This window comes from Mesoplodon bidens, assembly GCF_964165515.1.
Source record: "Mesoplodon bidens genome assembly, chromosome: 16".
Taxonomy (NCBI): Eukaryota; Metazoa; Chordata; class Mammalia; order Artiodactyla; family Ziphiidae; genus Mesoplodon; species Mesoplodon bidens.
In genome coordinates this window covers 37294453-37312795 of record NC_138173.1, presented here as the reverse complement: position 1 = coordinate 37312795, position 18343 = coordinate 37294453, and the positions used below count along the sequence as shown (strand labels likewise).

The 18343-nt window shown below is 39.9% G+C and overlaps 1 protein-coding gene across 4 annotated transcripts; it reads left to right on the top strand.

The window, feature by feature from the left end:
• The first annotated feature begins 8807 nt into the window (after positions 1–8807).
• Positions 8808–18288, top strand: RBM12B (RNA binding motif protein 12B). 4 transcript variants are annotated; one of them, XM_081258887.1, is made up of 4 exons: positions 8808–8974; positions 10085–10150; positions 12803–12849; positions 13432–18288. In XM_081258887.1, exon 4 carries the CDS (start codon positions 13460–13462, stop codon positions 16442–16444), a length of 2985 nt encoding a protein of 994 aa, XP_081115013.1. In that variant the 5' UTR covers positions 8808–8974; positions 10085–10150; positions 12803–12849; positions 13432–13459; the 3' UTR covers positions 16445–18288. The 4 variants fall into 4 exon arrangements, with proteins under 4 accessions (XP_081115013.1, XP_081115014.1, XP_081115011.1 ...); XM_081258888.1 differs by lacking the exon at positions 10085–10150 and having other exon boundaries at positions 8808–8992; XM_081258885.1 differs by lacking the exon at positions 10085–10150 and having other exon boundaries at positions 8943–8974.
• The last annotated feature ends 55 nt before the right edge of the window (positions 18289–18343 follow it).

The window sequence follows — 18343 nt, the reverse complement described above, 5'->3', positions numbered from 1 at the left end:
AGACATTCCAACAATGTATTTGTCAAAATACATTGGTCAAAAAAGTAGGAAAAACACTGATTTGAAATATGCAATGTTGGAAGATTGGCTCAAGCACTAAAAGCAGATCTTTCCTGACAGACCTTTCTTTGTGTTTCCATGTTCTGTGTTTTAAGCATAGACATCATGTTTATAAAATGAGATCTTTAGTCCAGTTGTGAATAAAAAAGGAAGTTATTTTTTAAAATCAAATATACACATACATGATTGTTGGCTTTCAAAATGGGCACTCTTGGAAGCTGTTAGCCCTGAAACATTTTGGAATTACCTTCAAAGCCAGTTTCTGGGTCATAAAAGGAAAAAGTTATTTCTTAATATTTAAATTTCACTTCTGCTTTTGTTGTATTCTATTTGTTTTGTTGTTGTATTTTGTTCTCCCCCCCCCCAATAAAATCTGGCTTATTTTGAAGCCACCTTATTCATCAGTGGTATCTTGAAATGACTTTTGGCTTTCCCAAGAAAACCACAAACTTCATAATAAAAGTGATGATTTATTACTAGTAAGGAAAATACACACACACGTATAATGTTCTCAGTACGTGTGGGAAAATGCATCTAAGGAAGTTAGATAACTTTAACTATTAGCCACCATTAGGCCTAGTATTTGTCATGTGACCTTCCCCAAAAGACCAGCATTCACTCTGTCGCTAATACCTATGACACAGAAGGTGTATGTTATGAAAACTGTTCCCTAAATTTTCAGTTAGAGTAGTAATCACTTTTACATTACTATGACTACTTAAATGCTGCTCACATTTGAGTCATGTACCGTACCACAATTTTTATCTTTCTCTTATTTGAGTAAGTGTCTTCTTTGCTTCTTTAGTTATCATGTGCTATCATTAAAAAATCCTCAATCCTTCCTCAGAACTATGAATCTCCTTTCAATATACTTAACACATTTACTATGGGCCAGGTTCTCCTCCAAGTGGTTTTAATCCGCACAGTAGCCCTTTGAAGTAGATACTGTTATCCCCCATTTATAGATGAGGAAACTTAGGAAAAGAGAGATCCAATAAGAACTTGTATTAGGATCCAGGCATCTGTGTTCTTTTTCTTTTCTTATTTTTTTAGGCAAATATTTTATTTTATTTATTTATTTTTATTGAGGCACAACTGACATGTAACATTAGTTTCAGGTGTACAACGTAATGATTCAATATTTGTATATATTGCAAAATGATCACCACAATAAGTCTGGTTAACATCTGTCACCACACATAGTTAAAACTTCTTTTCCTTGTGATGAGAACTTTTAAGATCTGCTCTCTTAGCAACTTTCAAATATACAATACAGTATTATTAACTATATTCACAATGCTGTACATTACAGCCCCATGACTTATTTATTTTATAACTGGAAGTTTGTACCTTTGAACACCCTCCACCCATTTTGCTCACCCCCTGCCTCTGGCAACCACCAATCTGGTCTCTGTATCTATGAGTTTGGCTTTTTTTTTTTAAAGATTCCACACATAAGTGAGATCATATGATCATATGGTATTTGTCTTTCTCTGTCTGACTTACCACTTACTATAACGGTCTCAAGTTCCATCCATGTTATTGCACATGGCAAGATGTCATTCTTTTTTGTGGCTGAATAATATTCCATTGTGTGTGTGTGTGTGTGTGTGTGTGTGTGTGTGTATATATATATATATATATACATATATATATATATACATATATATATATATGTATCTCGCAACTTCTTTATCCATTAATCCATTGATGGTTGCTTAGGTTGTTTTCATATCTTGGCTATTATAAATAATGCTACAGTGAACATGGGGGTGCATATATCTTTTTGAGTTAGTATTTTCATTTTCTTCAGATAAAACCCAGAAGTGGGGGCTTCCCTGGTGGCGCAGTGGTTGAGAGACCGCCTGCCGATGCAGGGGACACGGGTTCGTGCCCCGGTCTGGGAAGATCCCACATGCCGTGGAGCGGCTGGGCCCGTGAGCCATGGCCGCTGGGCCTGCGCTTCCGGAGCCTGTGCTCCTCAACGGGCGAGGCCACAACAGTGAGAAGCCCGCGTACTGCAAAACAAAACAAAACAAAACAAAACAAAACCCAGAAGTGGAATTGGTAGATCATATGATAGTTCTATTTTTAATTTTTTAGGAACCTTCATACTGTTTTCCATAATGGCTCACCAATTTACATTTCCACCAAGAGTTTACAAGTGTTCTCTTTTCTCTATATGCTGGCCAATACTTATTTCTTGTCTTTTTGATAATAACCATTCTAACAGGTGTGAGGTGTTATCCCATTGTGGTTTTGATTTGGATCTCCTGAGTGGTTAGTGATGTTGAGCTCCATTTCACATGCCTGTTGGCCATCTGTATGTTTTCTTTGGATAAATGTCTATTCAGATCTTATGCCCTTTTTAAAATTGGATTTTTTGGGGGGTTTGCTACTGAATTGTATGAGTGATTTATATATTTCAGATAGTTACTCTTATTAGATATATGATTTGCAAATATTTTCTCCCATTTGGTAGGTTGCCATTTTATTTTATTGATGGTTTCCTTTGCTGTGCAGAAGACTTTTTAGTTTGATGTAGTCCCACTGGTTTATTTTTGTTTTTGTTGCCTCAGGCATCCGTGTTCTTAACCACTATATTATATGATCTCTCCTTAAGGGAGTAAACCAAGATTGAAGAGAATATGCACTCTATTAAGCTGGAAGAGGGAAAGAGAGATCTCAGGCTTAGTGGATTGTATATCCTCTTATTTCCTGGTTTACTTCTTTCTTTGGGCAGAGCACATACTTCAACAGCTTCCTGAGAGAGTTCATAAGATGGACATTTTAGAGACCTTGGATATCTGAAAATGTCTTTAGTCTTCCCCCACACTTACTTAGTAGTTGCTCCCCTGTTGTGCTGATCGAATTCCCCAGAAATAATCTTCTCCCTGAAGGATTTAAGCTTGGTTACCAGTTTTAGTGGGGAAAGAGAGTGTGAGTTTCATCATTCAATTTCATCATTCACATGATGCCCTTCTTTTCTATATAGAGCCTCTGATCTCATCTGTACCCATTGTCCCTAAGTCGTGCTCTCTCCAGAGAATAAACCTTCAATCTTCTGCTGTAGTGGGGGAGAGATAGGTTTCTTGTACTGGAAGGAAAGAGCCTTAAGTGCATGTCTTCAGTGCTTTATAAATTGATGTTCAATCAACTCTGTTTTCACTTCCTTCCCCAGCAGAAGATATTGAGGCCTCTTAAGCCTTTGAGGGCTTATTTGGTGCATATAAGGTTGCTTCTTAGCTTTTTTCACTGTCAATTCAGAATCCTCTTGGATTCACAAGGGAAACGATCACCTATCCATCTCATTCCTGCTTGCAAAGTTTTATTGCTGTTGTCTCCTACCCTATCATCTTCATTCTTGTCAGAAATCGTTTGAAAGTTCCCTTTCTGATATTTTATTTGGATTTCTGAAAGGAGTGAAAATAACTACAGTTCAAACTGTCACCTTAAACTGGAAGTCAAAATAACCTGTTGACCTGTCTTCATGTGCATACTCTTGCCACAGTCTAATCCATTCTCCAGACCTCAGCTGGAGTAATCTTTTGAAATGCAAGTGTAGTATGTCACCTCTCTGTTGAAAAGAGTTCACTGGTTTTCCACTGGAAAGCTCAAAGTCTTTAACATGAACCGTAACCCCCAGCAGGGTCTGACTTCTTCCTGCAGCCTTTCATTGTCCCGTGCACTCTGCCCACACTGGTCTTCTTTCAGTTCTCTGATTGCCACTGAGTCTGTGTACTGCTCTGCCTGCACCACCTCTCCTCCCTTCCCCTTCCCAGCAATTTCCCTTTACCTTGTTAATTCTTCCTTTCCTTCCAGCTCATCTGTCACTTCTCTTCCTGACTTCCATGAGCAGGCCAGGCCCTCCTATGAAATACTGTCAGAGGAACATGTATTTCCCTTTTACAGCTCTTAGCCCTGTCGTAAATTTACATTTAGTTGAATAATTCTTTCACTAATTTTCTCTCTTCTCCTGAACTATAGTCTTCACGAGAGTAAATACCATGTCCATTTTTGTTCACCATTGTCTCCTGGAGTTGTGTGTAATAATACATTATACACATTTAATACACATTTGTTGAAATGGAAAAGATCAAAACTTGCTTCATTCCCTCATTCTCTAGTTTATTGTCATCTTCCGAACTCTACGGGGAGCTCAATGCTCTCTTCCCTCATTTCATCCCTGGGAAGGGAACAGAGGACCAATGTGGGTTAGACCTAGACCACGAGGCAGAGTCTGGCCATAGTCCTTTCAGACAGAATTGTTTGGTGTCCACATGGCATGGTGTCAAGCAGAGTACAATGCACCAATTATCGATCCTGGGGAAAACTCCAAACACTTCTGCCTATTGCATCTTGATATTGATTGGAGTTTCAAAAAAAGAAAAAAAAGAAAAAATACAATGCAGTCAAGCCCTGGATGGGACAGCACTTAACTTACATAGAGAAGAGGCACAGCAAGCTCAGCTTCAACAGTGGGCATCGGCACCCCATAGCTAGAGGGTCTCTCCCTGCTGCTGATACAGGGTAATTAGCCTAGGCGCTGCACCCATTAATGCTGCAGTGAAAGGAACCCTGTTCCCTCACCTTAGAGGACAGTCGTAACAGTGGGGTTGGTCAGGTACCATATGAGGCACATGCTTTAAGCAGAGACAAAAGAGTACTCATTGAGATTGAAACAAGGAAACATATTCCCACACAAGGTAATAAACCAAGCACAGTCTGCGTGGGCTCCTTAACCCTTGGTAAGGAAGTGTTCCAGACCCAAGGTTCATTCTTATGCAGCTGAGTGAGGGCTCCATGAGACTGCTTTTTCCAATGCAAGGTCTTCTGGATTCTCTCTCTCTCTCTCTCTTTTTTTTTTTTTTTCGTTTTCTCCTTTTGTTCTCTCTTCAGAATTTCTCTGTAGATTCTTAGGTCTTCCTCTTGCTTCTTCCTTTTGTTTTATGTTCCTGGGACTGGATGGAACACAGGGAAAGGAAGCCTAAGCAGAAGGAGACATCCTATTTCACACATGGTCCTGCCTGTTCACTAGAAATAGGTTCTACAGTGAGATTTGGGGGTCATAGCTTCATCACTGAAACCCAGAGATTTTATCCAGTACCCTTCCTGCATGCCTCCTTTTTGTTAACTATAGCATCCATAGAATATTCAGGATCTCAGTCTCCTCCATATTTCTACCATGGAGACAAGACTCTCATTTACATCAGGCAAGAAGTTATCCAAGTTAGAATGCTGGGGTCCTGTTCAATTCTAATTGACCACACATCATTCATTTGTTGATTCTGTTAAGTCTTTCGGATCTGACTTCTGTTACACACAACTGAGCAACTTCCTTTATTTAATAAGTAGTATCCATACAGTGCTCCAGTGATTCCTGGAGGTTTTGTAGGTGAGCCCCTGAGAACCACTGCAGAGGACAAACTGGAAAGGAGCATACAGGCCACCAGAGAGACATGTAAGATTTTCATCTTATATGCTTTTCCTGGTGCTTTACTATGGGTCTTTAATGTTTATATATAAAGACGATTTTATCTACACAACTCTACTATCGTTATCTTCATTGATGGGTGAAGAAACTGAAGTTCTTCAACTAAAATGATACTTCAACTAAAATGATACAGCTAGCAAGTGGCAGAATTAGGCTTGGAACTATGGTATTCTGATTTCTGAGCCTACTTTCTTGATTTCTAAGTTATACAGTTGGCCCTTCATATCCGTGGGTTTCACATTTGTGGATTCAACCAACTGCAGTTTGAAAATATTTGGGAAAAAATTCCAGAGATTTCCCCAAAGCAAAACTTTAATTTGCCACATACTGGCAACTATTTACATAGCATTTATACTGTACTAGGTATTATAAGTAATCTAGAGATGATTTAAAGTATACAGAAGCATGTGCATAGGTTATATGCAAAAACTATGACATTTTATATAAGGGACTTGAGTATCCCTGTATTTTGGTATCGGAAGGGGTCCTGGAACTAGTCCCCCTGAGGATACCGAGGGACAACTGTAATGGAGTTTACTGTGTGTTAGGGACTGTTCTAAATGCTTTACAAGCATTATTTCATTTAGTCCTCATAATGGCCCTGCATGGTGGGTACTGTTAACTTCCTCTACAAATGGAGAAGTTTAAGGATAAGGAATTTGTCCATAGTCATGAAGTGGAAGAGCTGGGATTTATACTTGAATCTGGCTGATCCAAGAGCCCACGGTCCTAATTCCTATGCTCTACATGTCCTCCTGTATGATCCCATACTGGCTGCACATGTGGGCTTGTCTCTTCTGCTACAGTATGAGCTTCTTGAGGAAAGAGGACTGTGATTTCTTCAGCTTTGTCTTTCAGGAGCCTTAGCAAGGTTCTGGACACACAGTCCATGCTCAATAAATACCAGTTGAATTGAATGGAAGTCAGGGTTTGCAAGAGGGTCCTTGGAGTTTAGAAGATGGAGGAACTCTGAGACCAAGTGATGAAAGGCTGTTCTTGTGGATGTTGAAGACCTAGGAAGGACAGCTGAAAACTGTCTGATACAAAAATCATGCAGGAGGGTAAGTAGTGCTGTAGTTGTGGTAACATGCCTAGTAATGTTGACTAATTGCCCAGGCAGAGCCAAAGAATGCTCATGGCTCGGTGTGGTTACCATGTTTCAGGGTATAGTCTTCTGTTTTGCTGTTCCAGAAACTTTCTTTCTGTTTTCTAAAACGATTATGTTTTCGTGTTGACACACTAAAGGCTCAAGAAACTGTTCAATAGCCAGAATACCATATAGGTAAACTCAATTACCTTGACTGGAATTTTCTTCTTTTGATTGTAATGGTGTAGTCATCAGAGAAAGGCAGAAGGCAGACTAGAAAAAAACAGCCATTCACTATATTGTTCTGTTCGGAGAAAATCTATGTGACTAGAAGGGGGATGGTCATCTTCGAAAAACAAGGGCAGCTGGCAATATCTGTCTAAGCCTCTCCAAGGGAAGGAGTCTGATCTAAGCACACTTGCTCAGATGAGCGTTATAGTAAGTGCTCATTAAATGACAGCTGTATTTTTGTTAAGATGGGTTAGATGGGTTTCTTAGGTACCCTTAACTGAAAAACAGTTTTTGACATTAGATAACTCATGTTCTATTTTCATGCTTAGCAAACAACCCTCTCATCATTTGACTTCATATAGAGAGTGTTTACAGCCATAAAGTGCTGGTCAGCCTGAGTTGATCTCAGTTTCACTTTACTAGTGTTTCTTCTTGTGAATTAATATTGACAATATTGACATTTTGGAGCATTGTTTCTGTGTGCTTGTTTACATGGAGTCTGCCTCAGAAGATAGCATACTCTCCCTGTATAATTCAGAGCAGTGTTCTCTGGAAGCACACAACTAGGGTTCAATTCCTGGTTAATACTATCTCTGTAACCTTGGGCAAGCTATGCAATCCTTTATGCCTCAGTTTCTCTTATTTGTAAAATAGGAAAAATAATAGTATCTACCTCTAAAAGTAGTTGTAAGAATAAAATGAGATAATACACCGGGGCTGGCACATAATAAACTCTCAATAGATGTTAGTTTTAAAATTCAGGTTCTTGAGCTTGCTAGGCTAGGACCAAACCCTAGAGTTTTGGAAATAATCAAGGTAAATGCTGCCTAGTCATTGAGCCTAGCTCCCTGAGGTGACATCTGCTGCTTGTCTATGGGATCACCTTGACATTTGAAACAAGTCACTAATACTTATGTAGTCTCAGATATTTACATATATTTGCTCATTCAACATTTCTGGCAACCTTAAGAGGCAGGTACTAATATTATCCCCATTTTACAGATGAGGAAACTGAGGCATAGAGAGGCTAAGTAATTTGCCCAAGTGAGTAAATGGTGGCTCACTCAGAGAACCACCTTTTATTCACTTGTTAAACTACCTCTTCTTTCTCAAAGAGAATGGGTATTTTGCAGGGAGAGAGATATTGAAAACTCATTTTTTTCTCTCATATGTAACAATGCTTTAAAGTAATAGTTTCTTAGTGAGCCTTGAATCCACCCATAAATGTATCCTGTAATTATAAAACGTGGTGGGCTGCTTTGTTACTTGCAAATAATAAAACACAAGGTTGTTCACCAGTTCTTACAAAGCAGGCACCACAGAACGTGCCTGTAACTGTGCTTTTCGCTTCCCAATTTGCAAAATTGGCTTATGTGTTCTGTTTCAAAAAACCCAAAAGTAGGAAGAACTGTATAAAGACATTTACAGACTTCATAAATGTCTCTAAAGTTGAATATGTATGCACTTATTAAGCCCCTTGGATGTTGGCACTGTACCTGGAACATCTAAGGCAGCAACACTAACATTTTTCTGGTCTTTTAAAAGTATTTACAAAGAGGCTTTCGTTAGATGCTTAGAACACATAACTGCAGCGCTGAAAAGATGAAGAAATCGCAAAATTTTCTCCGGTTTTGCGTCTCTTTTCTTAACTCCTGGGAATCACGAACGTTTGTCCAGTGTATTTGGGCTGTTATTTACTGAAGCCTCTCACCGCAGCAACGGGTTAACCCCGAACTTTGTTTCAGAAGCTCTCTCCTGTCCCTTGTTGAAGTTCCCGGCTTGGTTGGAATCTGAGCATGCGCAGGAGCTCAGCAACTCCAGGGCGAGCGAGCGCGCTCGTGGGAGCCACCTCCCTTCCCTGGACGACGGGAAGTAGGTGAGCGTCTGGGCGCGTGCGCAAACGTGGCCGGGGCGCCGGGGTGGTGGGTTACGCCTGGAGAGCGCATGGGCAGACAAACTGTACGTCCGTTTGTCCGGAGCAGAGGGGAGAGTGGGCGCCATCTTCTTCTAGGCTCACTGAGGGGTCTGCCTGTTTTGGGGAGGCTGCTGCGACGAGGAGTGCCCCCCGCCACCAGCCTTGTGGTTCCGACTCGGCAGCAGCGGTGTGTGTTTATTGCCAAGTGCGAAGCAGTTACCCCTGGGGCGCCGGGGGCTGGGAGGGGTTGGCGGCCGGGACGGAAGCACAGGGAAAGGCGGGGCCGCGCCAGGAACTAGCGTAGCTTCTGTCGTTAGGGCACCCTCTTTCCTTGCTATATACCGACTCCCCCGTCCATGTGGTGGTGTGTGTGCACTTGCCAGTGTGCTTGAGAGTGAAGATCTCGAAGGATTGCATAGGTATTTTTTTTTCTTTGCTATGTCATCGTAGTCAGCGGTGGCAGAAAAGCGCTGAAGGCCTGGCTCATTAGGCTTGAGGGGAGCTAAAGTGTTTCAGGTAGATTTGGGGACAGTTCACGCTTTGGCGAGTTAGGGCGGAATGTTTGCCCTTGGGACGGTGTAACGGAAAGGCATGGAGGTTGGGCGGTCCAGGTTAATATGAAGGCTGATTTTTGGCTGAAGGTCTGGCTACAGCATCGGATCCCACGTAGCAACTTTGGCCTGGTGCGAAAGAAGGAAGCTCTGACCCCTGGGAGTATGGACAAAGGCTTTGGGCTATAGAAGCAATGCCTTCGGATGATCCGTTTGAGGATGACGGATGTTATGGGAATTCCTGTGCCGTGTGGATTCATCTTCATTTACGGTTCCTACTGGGGACTTGGCTCTATGTCGTCATGCCTTTAGTTTTTTATTTTAACCATCTACATTATAAAAGGATAAAAGGCAGATCGTCATAAAGAATCATTGTGGACTGGGGTAGATTATTTTCTGCAGGGGAAACTCTTGCGTTTGTGCTTCAAATGTGCTTCATCCTAACTTTAGGTTTTAAGAAATAGTGGCAGTGTGTTCTCCCCCTCACCATGTCTGGAAAATGACTTGCTCTTCTCTAGTTAAAACAAATGGATCTGAAATAATACCATTTAAATTTAGCCTTCCTCCCTTTTCCCTTTCAGTCTTGATGAGAAGAATGCACATTTCGTGGGTTTTTTTTGTGATAATGATGATTAAGTGGGATGAATCGTTGGATAAAATTAGCAAAATTATTTAAAATGAGCTTGTTAATTTCAGCGACTTGCCCTTAAATGATCTCTTAAGGACCCACTTCCTTCTTTTCATAGGTTAGAAGTTGTAACAGATCACTGTCTTCAAACCAACACAGCCACAAAAATACTTTTGTTGCATTCGTAAGTAGAAAAATTTTAAGTGTAGAGTATTTTAGGGTATTTCTGTGTTTTCCTTTTTTTGTGTAATATTCTAAGAATAGAATTTCTGGGGAATTTGCTTAAGGAAATAACATGGGAACCACAGGAAAGATGCTCATTTTCAGAGCTGGTTTCTTATAGGTGGTCTCCTAGGTGTGTTTTTTAGAGGGATAAATGGTACATTACCTTTCTGTCTCAAGGGCAGAAAAGTTTAAGCAATAGTTACATTTGTGGCAAATTAGAAGAAACATTTTATATATTCTACTTGAATTGCAATTCACGAATTTGTACTTGTGGAACTACTTAGAATATTGTTTACAAATTAGGGAGGATAAATTATAAGACTTTTTTTTTTTTTTTTTGCGGTACGCGGGCCTCTCACTGTTGTGGCCTCTCCCGTTGCGGAGCACAAGCTCCGGGCGCGCAGGCTCAGCGGCCATGGCTCACGGGCCCAGCCGCTCCGCGGCATGTGGGATCTTCCTGGACCAGGGCACGAACCCGCGTCCCCTGCATCGGCAGGCGGGCTCTCAACCACTGCGCCACTAGGGAAGCCCCTATAAGACTTTTTTTTTGTATTTGGCATTAATTATTCCGTGAAATGTTCTCAGCTTTTTCTGTAGATATATTTCTGTTCCCTTTTGCATTTTTAAAGAAGTTTAGGAGGGACAAAATGATGTTTCTTACACTGCTTTCTAAAATATTTTCAAAGCAAAAAAGGAGCTAAGTCATTTTGCATAGGAAGGAGTCTTGGAACAGTAATGTGGACAACTATTTCAGAAGCCATTTGTAGTTTTTGTTATAATGTTGGTGTGGATGTTGGTTTGTTGAAGAAACTAAGCTTATACACGTTTTTTGGCGGGGGTGGGGGTGGGGGTGGGGTTGGGGAGACAGTGCAGATATTTTCTAATAGACTATTTTTTAGAACGGTTTTTTAGTTTCACAGTAATATTTAGTGGAAGGTACAAAGATTTCCCATATGTCCTCTGCCCCTCCCCCCATATACCATGCAAATATTTTATAGTAAAACTAATTAATATTTTTAATATCAGTTTGGCATTGATAATTCAGATGTGTAAAATGTGCCAGTTAATTTCTTGCTATCCTTGTTAGTTTAGCTTGTAGTTTAAAAAGTAATCTTTGGACATTTTTCAAAGGAAAATAAGCCTTGCAGACCTCAAAGAACATGTTTTCAGACACCACTTTTGTGGATGAGTGGTACTTAGGTGTAAGTACTGAATTAAAACCTATATTTGCACACTAAAAACATAAACTTATAATCATTAATTTAGCAGGTCTTAAAAACTTACTTGGTTTAGACTACTTTGTTTGGGTACCTCTGAAAGTATTACATGTAATTTCCTTAAGGAATATTAAATTGAGATTTTTCAGTTGTTAATACTGATATCCCCAAACATTCCAAACTAATATATTCTTTTTTTTTTTTTTTTTTTTCCCGGTACGTGGGCCTCTCACTGTTGTGGCCTCTCCCATTGCGGAGCACAGGCTCCAGACGCGCAGGCTCAGCGGCCACGGCTCACAGGCCCAGCCGCTCCACCACATGTGGGATCCTCCCGGACCGGGGCACGAACCCGTGTCCCCTGTATCGGCAGGTGGACTCTCAACCACTGCGCCACCAGGGAAGCCCCAAACTAATATATTCTTACTATATTTTTACCTTTCTACATTGTCATTTGGGTTTCCTCGGTAGAAGGCAGGATAGTTGTTTGAAATGGAATAAACTTATTAGCATAATAAGATTCTGTGTTTATCTGAATATTTTCTTTCTGGGTTAAGATGAATTTTAATAGTTTTTTAGGAGTTTAAGATAAGGAGTAGCAATAGTTGAGTATAAGAGTAGTAGTAATTGAGATTTTAGATTTTAGGGATATTTTATTATTTGTCTTAATTATAGTGGAATCAGGAAATTTGGTTCCATGTTTAGAAATGTGAGGTGTATATGTAGAACGTAAAATTGTGTCCAAATGGTAGCCATTGGTCTTGGATTTATTGCTTTAAAAATTGGTTTTTGAATTTGAAACATTCGTGTTCATTGTATCATTTATTAATTTGATTTGGTCTTATGTTTTGAAAGGGAGGAGATTTGCAGGAGAGTTGGACATAATGAATTAGATGTTGGTCTTTTCATAGGTGGAAATGAATAGAAGGTGTTTTGGGAATTTTGGGTGTTAAATTGTCATTTTACTTGTAGAACAGTTTTTTTTTTAAGTGGATATAAAATTCATATACAGTGAAATGCACAGACCTTAAGGATAGAATTCATTTAGCCTTGATAAATTTATACAACCATATAACCAACACTCCAATCAAAATATATAACATGTCCATCACCTTTTTCCTCGTGTCACTTCCAATCAAGGACCGATTGTTAAATTTTCAGGTTTTTTGTTTCTAAATAATTTGCCGATGTCTACTTGGAATCTGTACCTTCTTTTTGCTGAAGGATGATTAATTTCCCCTTGGAACAAAGATAACCATTTTGTAATGCCCTTAGTTGTGCTTCCTTATACTGCTTCACTTTTAATAGGTAATTCTGAAGTGAATATCCTAATCTGGCGTTGTTTAAGATCAATTGCAGGGTCCAAGGATTAATTATATTTCATTTTCTTTCCACAGTTAAGTTGCTTTTACAGAATTAACAGGTCTCCAAGAAATAAAAAAAGGTAAGATACCCAGAGCTTAAGGCGTTTCACAGAAGCTTGACAAAAAAAAAAAATGCAAAGTAGAATAGTACATCTAGGTACATATGGCTTCTGTACTTTATGTCTGGTCAGTGATGCACTAGTGGTAAGCAGTTTATTATCATGAGCAGCAATTATATACTGACCATAGATGTCTTTTCTAAGTATGTAAAATTCGTTGTGGTTGGTAAAATTCTTTAATCACCAAAGCTCTCTCCCATGTTTCAGTAGAAGATACGTCTGAAAATTGTTTGGTCTTGTGAAGTAGCACTTGGCAGACTTACAAAGAAGATGTGATGTTTTTGATGCTCATACTGTATAGGTTAGGTGATAGGAAATGTTTCTTCAAAGTAGCTGGTTTATTTATTTGTATGTTTAGTTGGGAGAAAGTTTATTCCTTTTTTTTTCTTAAGAATTAGATGCAGTCAATATCTTTGTGAACTCATGTCTTATTTTCATTTATAAATGCTGAAGAAGGTAGGAACCAAGTAACTATTAAGCTTAGTTTGGGATTAGGTACTTCAAAAATAAGACTTGCTATTATGTGTACCTTTCTGTCTGCAGGTCATTATTGCTGTGGTTTGAGCTCAGCATGGCTGTAGTCATCCGTTTACTGGGGCTTCCTTTTATTGCGGGGCCTGTGGATATTCGTCACTTCTTCACGGGATTGACTATTCCTGATGGAGGAGTGCATATAATTGGAGGGGAAGTTGGGGAGGCTTTTATTATTTTTGCAACAGATGAAGATGCAAGACGTGCCGTAAGTCGTTCAGGAGGGTTTATCAAGGATTCATCTGTAGAGCTTTTTCTTAGTAGTAAGGCAGAAATGCAGAAGACTATAGAAATGAAAAGAACTGATCGCATGGGACGAGAGAGACCAGGATCTGGGGCACCAGGGGTTGGCAGCTTATCTAATTTTGTTGAGGCTACTAAAGAAGAAGCAAGTAATTCTGGATATGGCTCTCCGATTAATCAAGATGCTGGGTTTCATACTAATGGTACAGGACAAGGTGATTTAAGGCCAAGAAAGACACGGCCATTGAAGGCAGAGAATCCTTACTTGTTTCTACGAGGCTTGCCTTACTTAGTAAACGAAGATGATGTACGTGTCTTTTTCTCTGGTTTGTGTGTGGATGGAGTAATTTTCTTAAAGCATCATGATGGCCGAAATAATGGTGATGCCATAGTAAAATTTGCTTCATGTATTGATGCTTCAGGAGGTCTTAAATGTCATAGAAGTTTTATGGGTTCAAGATTTATTGAAGTAATGCAAGGCTCGGAACAACAGTGGATTGAGTTTGGAGGTAATGCAGTTAAGGAGGGTGACATTTCTATGAGGACTGAAGAACATTCTCCACCAAGAGGAATTAATGATAGACATTTTTGGAAACGATCTCATTCAAAGTCTCCCAGAAGAACACGTTCTCGTTCTCCTCTTGGATTTTATGTTCACTTAAAAAATCTGTCCCTAAGTATTAACAAAAAAGATTTGAGAAATTTCTTTAGAGATACTGACCTGACTAATGAACAGATTAGGTTTTTATATAAGGATGAAAGAAGAACAAGATATGCCTTTGTGATGTTCAAGACTCTGAAAGACTATAACACTGCTCTGGGTTTACATAAGACTGTTTTACAGTATCGTCCAGTTCATATTGATCCAGTTTCTAGAAAACAGATGCTGAAGTTCATTGAATGTTATGAAAAGAAAAGACCAGCGTCAACAGAGAAAGAGAGGCTTGGACACGTTTCACAAAAATACTCTCAAGAAGGCTATTCTGGCCAGAAACTGTGCATATATATAAGAAATTTTCCATTTGATGTTACAAAAGTTGAAGTGCAGAAGTTCTTTGCAGACTTTTCTCTTGCTGAGGATGACATTTACTTGCTTTATGATGACAAGGGAGTTGGTCTAGGAGAAGCATTGGTGAAATTCAGATCAGAAGAACAGGCCATGAAAGCTGAACGTTTAAACCGACGAAGATTCTTGGGGACAGAGGTATTGTTAAGGCTCATATCTGAGGTACAAATGCGGGAGTTTGGTGTAAATTTTTCTTCAATGTCCAGTGAGAGAATGCATGACCATTCACAGTCATGTGATAGAGATGATCATTCCCATTCATTTGACTCAAATGATCTACCATTATACTCGGTTGGCCCTTCTGAAAACTTTAGGCATCAGCAAGAGGACTTGAGGCAACTGGACAATTTCAAGCATCCCCAGGGGGATTTCCGACCCCCTGAAAGGCGCCCTCCAGAAGACTTTAGGCATTCCCCGGAGGATTTCAGGCACTCCCCTGAAGACTTCAGGCGCCTTCGGGAGGAACACTTCAGGCGGCCTCCTGAGGAGGACTTCAGGCGCCCTTGGGAAGAGGACTTCAGACACTCTCCGGAGGAGGATTTCAGGCACTCTCGGGAGGAGGACTGGAGGCGGCCACCTGAGGAGGATTTCAGGCGGCCTCCCAAGGAAGACTTCAGGAGACCCCCTGAGGAGGACTGGAGGCGGCCCCCCCAGGGAGACTTCAGGAGGCCACCTGAGGAGGATTGGAGACGGCCTCCTGAGGAGGACTTCAGACGGCTTCCCCCGGGGGAATGGAGGCGGCCACCTGAGGAAGACTTCAGGCGGCCCCCTGAGGAGGATTTCAGGCGACTTCCAGAGGAAGACTTCCGGCGACCTCCTGAGGAGGACTTCAGGCGGCCCCACGAGGAGGACTTCAGGCGGTCTCCTGAGGAGGATTTCCGGCGTTCTCCTGAGAAGGACTTCAGGCGGCCACCTGCGGAACACTTCCGGCGGCCACCCCCAGAGCATTTCCGGAGGCCGCCCCCGGAGCACTTCCGGCGGCCACCTCAGGAGCATTTCCGGCGGCCGCCCCCAGAGCATTTTAGAAGGCCACCCCAGGAACATTTCAGACGGCCGCCTCAGGAACATTTCAGGCGGCCATCCCAGGAGCATTTCAGGCGCCCCCGAGAGGAAGATTTTAGGCACCCACTGGATGAAGATTTCAGGGGCCCTCCAGATGAAGACTTTAGGCACCCTCCTGATGAGGACTTCAGGAGTCCCCAGGAGGAAGATTTTAGAAGTCCTTCTGATGAGGACTTCAGGCGGCTCCCGGAGGAAGACCTCAGGGAAGCTCCAGAGGAGGACCCTAGACTTACTGACAGTTTTAGAGTTCCTGGTGAGGAGTTTAGGAGCCCCCCTGATGATTTTAGAAGTCATCGCCCTTTTGTGAATTTTGGTCGCCCAGAAGGTGGCAAGTTTGATTTTGGAAAGCGTAATATGGGAAGTTTTCCTGAGGGGAGATTTATGCCTGATCCAAAATTAAATTGTAATTCAGGTAGAGTAACACCCATTAAGATAATGAATCTTCCATTTAAAGCTAATGTTAATGAAATTCTAGACTTTTTCCATGGTTACAGAATCATACCTGATTCAGTTTCAATACAGTATAACGAGCAAGGATTACCTACAGGGGAAGCCATTGTTGCCATGATAAACTACAATGAAGCTATGGCTGCTATTAAAGATCTGAATGATAGGCCAGTTGGCCCCCGCAAAGTTAAGTTAATTTTGCTCTAGAGAGCATTTCTAAATTCAGAATTACCTCCCCACAGTATTGATGCAGTAAAATGCATTTTTTTGTGTTTATTTTTTACTAATGAAAAGAAACATTTTAATTTTGACCTGTGAATAGAACAAATGTAAATAGTAGAATGTGAATCTGGTTTTCTTTTGCTTGCAAATTGCCGTTCACTTTTTCTAACTTAAAAATATATATGGCTTTTTTTTCTTGACCAGTGAGGGAGAGAACTAATTCCCTGAGTGCATTAATTTTTGTTGATGTCATGGGTAAACGTCAAGACTTGTATAGTAGAACTGTATTTGGGGAAGATAAGTTTTATATTCACTTTTGTTTCCATTCTGTAGTCTGCATCTTTTTACTCAAACTGTATAAGGAAATGGTCAGTGACTGATTGTTCAGGGTTAGCATTTTCATTGCTAACTGCCTGCAGAATTAATGCCCTCTTCCTTGTCTGAGATATTACTGTGTTAAGCCTCCCCTTAATAGTTCAAAATTGACAGACTGTGAACTTGAAGTTTACTTATGTAAAAAGCTTAGGAAATTCTTAAAACTTCGATGATCATAACTTTCAAGATTTTATAAAAATAAAAAAAATTGCAACTGAATAGACCAACTAACTTGTATTTGTATAAAGAGAAAAAAGAATTATAGCTTCTTTTGTGAAGGTTTCCAACAGCTGTATAAGGTAATATTTATGACAGGAGAGACCAAACATTCTGTAATAATAGTGTATTAGTGCTGTGTATAGTTCTGTGGTTTCTTCCAACATCTCATCAACCAAACTGATAAGACTTACTCAAAATACTTAAAGACAAAAAAAATAAAAAGTAATTATAGGTACAAGGGGACTTTCAGGCTAATGCTGGGAAGAATCTGATAAATGGACATAGTTTGTGTTTCTAGGAAGAATTTACTGATGATTCATATAACTTGTATTTTTAAAATTAGGTTCTCATTTCCTAATTTCAAAACTTTTTATCCAAAGACTCAATGACTAAATATAACGACTGTTGTGAGATTGAATTTTGACTTCTTTGATATTTGACATTTAGTGTAGACATTTTGCAAATACTGGATTTGGTTTTCTATACCATCATAATGTTAATGCTTACACTGGGCACTTACTATGTGCTAGGCAGTATAAGTACTTTACATGCATAATGTCAATCTTAATTATTCCCTAAGAAGCTTAAGAGTATTTAGCTCTATTTCACAAATGAGATAATGAAATTCAGAGAGTTTAAGTTACTTGCCTAAAGTCATAGCTAGTAAATCATGGAGCCAGTTTCAACCCAGACAGACTACACACTCCAGTTCATGCTCTTAATACTTTTGCCTGCTAACTTTGTTAAATGCTGTTTTTAATTTTAGTAAGACCATGCTAAAAATATTTTCAAGAGTAAAGGATATTTTCTTACCTCCATTTTTGCTTTAAAAATAGCATTAAGAAAAGGTAAAATTTGTATGCCCAAGCATTGTTAATAAAAGACAAAGTAACTAAAACATCCAGGGTTTCTCTGGGAGACAAACATTATGTATTGGCTTCTAATTTAAAACTGTTCATCTTATGAAACATGATTTGACTTTGGTTGGCCTTTTATAGTTTACATAAAACAAAGTTAATTTTCCTTAATTCTGTGATTTAGATATTTCCCACAGTGAGCAAATAAGAATAAAGTTTGAATTTATATCAGTAGTTTAGTCATTTAATAATAGGGTATGGCAGAAGTAGAATATTTTGTCAGTATTTAGCCAGTTAGTGCTATAAGTATTTTGGATTAATCTTTAGTGATTTAAAGAAGTCTAATAAAAACCAACAGAAGTTTCTGTGTGTTTTTAATTATGTTGAGTGTCGTTCTTGCTAGTGGAATGAATAAAATGGTAAATTTGGTTCA